The following is a 7630-nucleotide window of genomic DNA, read 5'->3' as shown; positions in this document are numbered from 1 at the left end:
ACACCAGCGGCCCGCCGGAGTCTCCCTGAGGCACAGAGCAGCACACACACGGATGAACATCTGCAATCATTTTACTTAAATTCTTAAGTAAATTAGAAAAAAATTCTAATATCCGTAACACTAAGTCGTAATCTGCTCTCTCGCAATTTCATTCATTCATGTTTACGTACCACTTTTGGTCGTTATTCTTTTAAGTTTTCTGCTGCCTACGACTGTAATCATTTGCAGCAGACTTTAAATATCTGTGTTTGATCATCTCTGAATCTGATCATTAATCATCATATAAATCTAATCTATCTAATGTTAGAGAATGAGATGAGGAGCAGGACTGAAGCATTAGAGGTGTAGATGGACTCGATCTCCTCATCTGTGTCTGATCATCTCTGAATCTGATCATTAATCATCATATAAATCTAATCTATCTAATGTTAGAGAATGAGATGAGGAGCAGGACTGAAGCATTAGAGGTGTAGATGGACTCGATCTCCTCATCTGTGTTTGATCATCTCTGAATCTGATCTGGAGTCAGTCTTTTTTCTCAGCTTTTTGTTCAAATTGTTGTTTTTTATGAAACTTACTCATATTGAAGTAATATAATAATAATAATGTGTTCGATTTATATAGCGCTTTTCAAGGCACTCAAAGTGTTTTACATAGAAGGGGGGGAATCTCCTCAACCACCACCAATGTGCAGCACCACCTGGATGATGCGACGGCAGCCATATTGCGCCAGAACGCTCACCACACACCAGCTGATTGGTGGAGAGGAGACCGAGTGATGAAGCCAATCAGGAGAGGGGGATTATTAGGAGGCCATGATGGACAGAGAGGCCAATGAGCAAATTTGGCCAGGATGCCGGGGTTAAACTTACACCCCTACTCTTTTTCCGAAGGACATCCTGGGATTTTAAACGACAGGACCTCGGTTTAACGTCTCATCCGAAGGACGGTGCTCTTCGACAGTATAGTGTCCCCATCACTATACTGGGGCATTAGGACCCACACAGACCACAGGGTGAGCGCCCCCTGCTGGCCTCCACCAGTAGCTCCTGGTTTTCCCAGTTGGTCTCCAATCCAGGTACTGACCAGGCTCAGCCCTGCTAAGCTGTGGGAAACCAGTCTTGGGCTACAGGGTGATATGGCTGCTGGAAGTCTTGATAATAAAGGAATGCAAGCTAGAATAAAACATTGTTTTATTTAAAAGAAGAGGGTTAGCTCTTTCTTTTGATATATTGCATGCTCAGATATTCCTAAAGAAATGTTCTATGGGCTTTTACATTTTGGTGAAAATGGTCAAAAGTAACTAGCAGAAGTGTGGACTCGAGTCATGTGACTTGGACTCGAGTCAGACTCGAGTCATGAATTTGATGACTTTGGACTCGACTCGACAAAATGTACAAAGACTTGCAACTCGACTTGGACTTTAACATCAATGACTTGTGACTTCACTTGGACTTGAGCCTCATGACTCGAGAAGACTTGCTACTTTTTGGCCATTTTTCTTTCACACGGCCGCGCTGCTCTCAGTGAAAAAAAAGCTGCACCTGTATGCATGCAGAGAGCACGCGTGCTGCCAGCACGACATCCAATCACTGTAGTCCCACGTTGGTTTGATTCGACAGTATCCATAGCTACCAAGTCCGCGTATAACACGTGACTTTGGGCTTCTTTTTTTGGCAAGTCGGCGTCGTGGTAAAAAATCTCGAGTTGCGGGTCGCCGTTTTTTAGGCCTATTTGAAAAAATGTGGTTGCTTGTTAGGAAAATATGACAAGCAACTTCGTTTCTTTACATTTATGGTCGCTGTTTTGTCCAAATACATTGCCTGACACTGTCTTCTCACAGCTAATAGCCATAGTGCAACGATACAAATGCTGTATTCATTCGTCCTCATACATCCCGCCTCCTTCCCCTCTTTGAAGAAAAATCGCGTTCAACGTGCTGGCATGTGATGTGATGTTATAAATGTAATGATAGTTCATAGACGTAAATCTATGCAAAGATATACAGAGATGGAGAGGAAACAGGGAGGTAAGCCACCTAATTTAATCTTAAAAATATTTTTATAATGTAGGCTATTTATTATGACTATTATTATTTGGCTATTATAAAAATAAATAATAATAAAAAGTATAGGCTACTAATAATAACCGTAGGTATGGTTCGAATTTATATTATTATAAACATGTCTCTATATTGCAGCGCTCTCAGTGTTTTCTTATGCACCAACTCCCAATCATAGACTGTGAAAAAAGTGCATAATAATCCTAAATAGTAGCTATGTGACATTAGTAATTTTCAATACTATTTAGAGCAGATTGCACATTGAGATGCAGGGCTTATCCTTTTTACGGTGTATAGTGTGCATGTTCACCACTGCTCCTTATATGTGTGCAATAACTCCGACTGGAGTTACCATAATCCTTCACGTCACTTTTTCTCTTTATTGCAAATTTTGTAAAATCCCATCTGTATTTGCTTTTTAAACTCCACGAGATTTCAATTTAAAATGTTGCAGGCTCATTTATTGATAAATTATTGATCATAAATTATACTGATCATAATAAATAATATAATAATATTGGGCCCCCCACCCCTCTAGGTATTCTAATACCTGAGAAGAATATGAAACAGATGTCAGAAAATCCCTTATAGCCTCACATGTTGTATTTGAAACTACTCTTTACTCATATCAATGTTGTTGTGTCAATATTAATTGTCTATTATACACTACGGTATACGATAATATTTCAGTTTCAGTGTATGCAATATTAAGAATATTTTCACTGCTTCAAAAGTCATAAGAAAGCCCTTTCCCTCCAGAAACTGAAGTCATATGCTTTATAGCAGTGCTTTTCAAAGTGGGGACAGGGACCTCTGGGTGCCGCGAGGGGATGCTAGGGGGGCCATGGCAAGCTGGCATAAAAAGTATAGCAAAACAAAATAATTGAATAAATTAAATTATTAAAGTAAACCAAATTAAACCAAAAATAAGCTAAACAATATGAGATCAACACAATACAGGACTGAAGCCGCTGTGCATTGTTCTAGTGCAATATGCTGTTGAAATACAAGCATTTTCTGTGAAAATGTACATTTTCTGTTTTTTTACTGTATTTGCTTAATGTCATTGTATAAAAAGAGGTTTAAATAAATATAAATCTTACAGACATACATGATTTGTATAATTTTTCTTTCTGTGGTAAGATGACTTGAAGTGACTCGAAACTAAAATGGTAGGACTTGGACTCGACTTGAGACTTGTTGGCTTTGACTTCTGACTCGACTCGAGACTTGACTCATCTTTGACTCGACTTAACTTGGGACTCGAGGGCAAAGACTTGAGACTTACTTGTGACTTGCATAACAATGACTTTGTCCCACCTCTGGTAACTAGTAACTAGTAACTTTTTTGTTTAAATGCTGCTGGGGAAAGAGTTAAAATGCTATAAAAATGATCTGTGGGGTATTTTGAGCTAAAACTTTACACACACACACTCTGGGGACAGAACCATTATAGAACCCCTTTAAAAGAAGCATCTTCAGTTGTGTAGTTTTAAAACAAAACCTAAACCTCTTCAAAAGAAAGCAGTGGCAGATTTTTATGATTAATATTCCAGATGCCTCACCTTACACGCGTCCGCGCTCCAGTCAGGACTGCCGGCACACAGCATGTTCTCTGTGATCATGTTGCCATAGTAGGCTTTACTCGAGCACAACTCCTGCGACAGCACGTTGACCTTCACTTCTCTGAGATACTGGGAGTAATACCATGACCCTGTTCAACACACACACACACACACGTCTGGTTCACTATCTTTGTAAGGGACTCTTCATAGACGTAATGGATTTTATAGTGTACAAACTATATTTTCTATCCCCCTACACTACCCCTGCCCCTACACCTACTCATCACACACACACACACACACACACACACACACACACACACACACACACACACACACACACACACACACACACACACACACACACACACACACACACACACACACACACACACACACACACACACACTCTCAGCTGCTGTACCTTCCTGCTCTTTGCCGTATCCAGTGACCTCACAGGACGTCCCGTGGCTGAGTGTCTGATGGGGCTCAGGGATGCAGACCGTCTGCACTGAACTGGACTCTCGAGCACAGCGGCCGTCAGGACTGTTAATCTTCAACAGCGCTGCACACACACGGATCAATCAGATCAAATTGACCGCACTAATTAAACTCATAAAGCTACTTTGACCTTTCTGACCACTCTTCATAAACTCAAGCTGGTCTTTTTAGAAGTTTGCGGTCAGAAATGTCTACATGCACTCGTTATTAGATGTGCTGTTAGCATGTTTGAGTTTGAGTTTGAGTTCTCCCTCTGTCAGGATTACCGATGTCGTTGTTGAAGTTCCCGTCGGTGTTGTCGAAGAGCTCGTGGATGAAGAGCTGAGAGACGCTGAACTCCTGCTCCTTCTGAAGGTCCGTCTCATTAATGGCGTTCTTCCCCAGAAACACTGACAGTTTGTGGACTTTAGTCTGAGCGCTGAAAACATCAAGGAAGAGACGAGTGTGACATATTTCAAAATCTAACCAACCATCCATTTCTGCTTCCCATTTATTCCATCCATCCATTTATTCATCCATCCATCCATCCATCCATCCATCCATCCATCCATCCATCCATCCATCCATCCATCCATCCATCCATCCATCCATCCATCCATCCATCTCTGCTTCCCATTAATTCCATCCATCCATCCATCCATCCATCCATCCATCCATCCATCCATCCATCCATCCACCCATCCATCCATCCATCCATCCATTTCTGCTTCCCATTTATTCCATCCATCCATTTATCCATCCACCCCTCCATCCATCCATCCATCCATCCATCCATCCATCCATTTCTGCTTCCCATAAATTCCATCCATCCATCCATCCATCCATCCATTTTGCCCTACCCGTTTATCTATCCATCCATTTCTGTTTCCCATTTATTAATTCCATCCATCCATCCCTTTTTCCTACCCGTTTATCTATCCATCCATTTCTGTTTCCCATTTATTAATTCCATCCATCCATCCATCCATCCATCCATCCATCCATCCATCCATCCATCCATCCATCCATCCATCCATCCATTTCTGCTTTCCATTAATTCCATCCATCCATCCATCCATCCATCCATCCATCCATCCATCCATCCATCCATCCATCCATCCATTTCTGCTTTCCATTAATTCCATCCATCCATCCATCCATCCATCCATCCATCCATCCATCCATCCATCCATCTGTTACAAAGCATCTAAAGGGAAGGTGATGTAAAACTATGAAATGGGAGGGAAAAAAATATTATAAGGTTTTTGTGTTCGCTCATAAAAAAACGCTTTTTTTTGTGGGATATCTGAATTGACTAAACAAATTTTTTAAGGCAGCATGAACACTTTTAAGTTGAAACAACCCTTTTTTTTAACAGTGTATCTGTGGGATACATTTGTATGTATAACTCATTCATTTACATTATATAAAGCCCTAAAGTTCTGCATAACTAAGGGCGTGGCCACTTTGATTGACAGGTGGAATGCCGTTTTTCTGCTGTCTGTTAGTCATTGCGTCACCTCAGCTCCACCCATGTCCCGCCTCTTTGCCCATTTTCTGCTATCAGGGCGGGACACATTGCCAAGATGGTAAAGGCCAACTTGTCTCTACTTTACGCTTCAAAACTGCTCTTCAGAATCCTATGTGTGACGGACACTTAGTCCACATTTTCTTCCAGTCTATGGTACTGACCCGTCAGGGAAGCAGTGTGCGGCCGTGAGGACCCAGCAGGTCGAGATGAGACTCCCGCCGCAGGTGAACACTCGAGCCCGGGACGTCCTGAGGAACACCGCTGCCATCCAGGGGTGGAGCTCCACCGTGCTCAAAGCCCCGCCCACAACTTTCATGCTCCGCCCGTCCCTCTGGCCACACTGCCAGCCTGGACACACGAGAGACGGTCAAACAGAAACTGCGCATCTACACACGAGGCATCTTCAAACTAAACGCTCTCATTCTCACCTGATGGAGAAACGGTCGGACTGTCAGCAGTCAGATCAGAACCTGCAGAGATCAGGTGACGCATGTTATATTGAGCATTAAAGGGTTAATTCACCCCAAAAATGAAATTTGTCACTAACTCCTCACCCTAATGTCGTTCCACACCCGTAAGACCTCCATATATCATCAGTCACAGGTTAAGATATTTTATACTTAGTTTGAGAGCTTTCTGTCTCTCCATTGAAAATGTATGCACACTATACTGTCCTTTTCCAGAAGAACCAGAAAGGGAATAAAAACATCATCACAGTAGTCCATATGAGACATCAGTGGGTTAATTAGAGTCTCTTGAAGCATCCAAAATACATTTTGGTCACAAAATAATAAAAACTACGACTTTATTCAGCATTGTCTTCTCTTCCGCGTTTGTGTTCAATCCTCAAATAAAGATTCAAACGGTTATGAATCAGCGTATTGATTCATGATTCGGGATTCGGAAGAGAAGTCAATGCTGAATAAAGTCGTAGTTTTTGTTATTTTTGGACCCAAATGTATTTTTGATGCTTCAAGAGACTCTAATTAACCCACTGATGTCTCATATGGACTACTTTGATGATGTTTTTATTCCCTTTCTGGACATGGACAGTATAGTGTGCATACATTCATTGGAGGAACAGAAAAGCTCTCAGACTAAACATAAAATATCTTAAACTGTGTTCCGGAGATGAACGGAGGTCTTACGGGTGTGGAATGACATTAGGGTGAGGAGTTAATGAAATAATTTTTTATTTTTGGGTGAACTAACCCTTTAATACAGATATGGAGTGATATTACATTAATAGCGTAGAAAGGACAGAATCAGTACCGTGATCTTTTGTGCAGCGTGGAATATCACAGTCCTCTTTCATGATCCCAGACGCCGTCTGTACGAAACACCACGGTCTGCGGCTGTAGTCTGGATTTCTGTTAGTGTTGGAACATGTACAGTAAGTTATGATGGATATAACTGACATGATCACAAGAAACCAACACAATAAGCACATTTACATGGGAACGTCAGGCGGTGTGTGTCGCACAGGCCCGGGCAGGTGTGTGAAGGTGTGTTTGAGAATATTTTTTGCACGAGATCTTCACGTCTGGACTTGAGAATAAAGGGGGATATTTCAAATCTGATCAAGAGAACATGTCCTGCACATGTTCTTGATATTTCATCATTTCAAAAATAAATTGCTTTGCACTGTGAACAAATACTGTAATGTAAAAAAAAAAAAATCATAATTATTATTATTAGTCTTATGGTCTTATCGTTAAAGTCTTATGGTTGAAGTCTTGTGGTTGAAGTCTTATGGTTGAAGTCTTATGGCTGAAGTCTTATGGCTGAAGTCTTATGGTTGAAGTCTTATGGTTGAAGTCTTATGGTTGAAGTCTTATGGCTGAAGTCTTATGGTTGAAGTCTTATGGCTGAAGTCTTATGGTTGAAGTCTTATGGCTGAAGTCTTATGGCTGAAGTCTTATGGCTGAAGTCTTATGGTTGAAGTCTTATGGCTGAAGTCTTATGGCTGAAGTCTTATGGTTGAAGTCTTAT

The 7630-nt window shown here is 41.2% G+C and overlaps 1 protein-coding gene across 2 annotated transcripts in view; it reads right to left on the bottom strand.

The window, feature by feature from the left end:
- plaub (plasminogen activator, urokinase b) overlaps positions 1 to 7630 on the bottom strand; it is a 122123-nt gene that overhangs the window by 488 nt on the left and 114005 nt on the right. For both annotated transcript variants that reach the window (XM_067429780.1, XM_067429781.1), the window contains exons 8-14: positions 6911 to 7008; positions 6067 to 6108; positions 5800 to 5986; positions 4395 to 4546; positions 4052 to 4192; positions 3628 to 3776; positions 1 to 25 (exon numbers count right to left, since the gene is read on the bottom strand). The exon at positions 1 to 25 is cut by the window's left edge and continues 488 nt beyond it. In XM_067429780.1, coding sequence (XP_067285881.1) covers positions 1 to 25; positions 3628 to 3776; positions 4052 to 4192; positions 4395 to 4546; positions 5800 to 5986; positions 6067 to 6108; positions 6911 to 7008 — 794 coding nt within the window. The remainder of the gene's footprint in view (positions 26 to 3627; positions 3777 to 4051; positions 4193 to 4394; positions 4547 to 5799; positions 5987 to 6066; positions 6109 to 6910; positions 7009 to 7630) is intronic.

Source organism: Pseudorasbora parva, chromosome 21 (genome assembly GCF_024679245.1).
Source record: "Pseudorasbora parva isolate DD20220531a chromosome 21, ASM2467924v1, whole genome shotgun sequence".
Classification (NCBI taxonomy): Eukaryota; Metazoa; Chordata; class Actinopteri; order Cypriniformes; family Gobionidae; genus Pseudorasbora; species Pseudorasbora parva.
The sequence above is the reverse complement of the archived record's forward strand: the minus strand, read 5'-3'. Positions and strand labels throughout refer to the sequence as shown.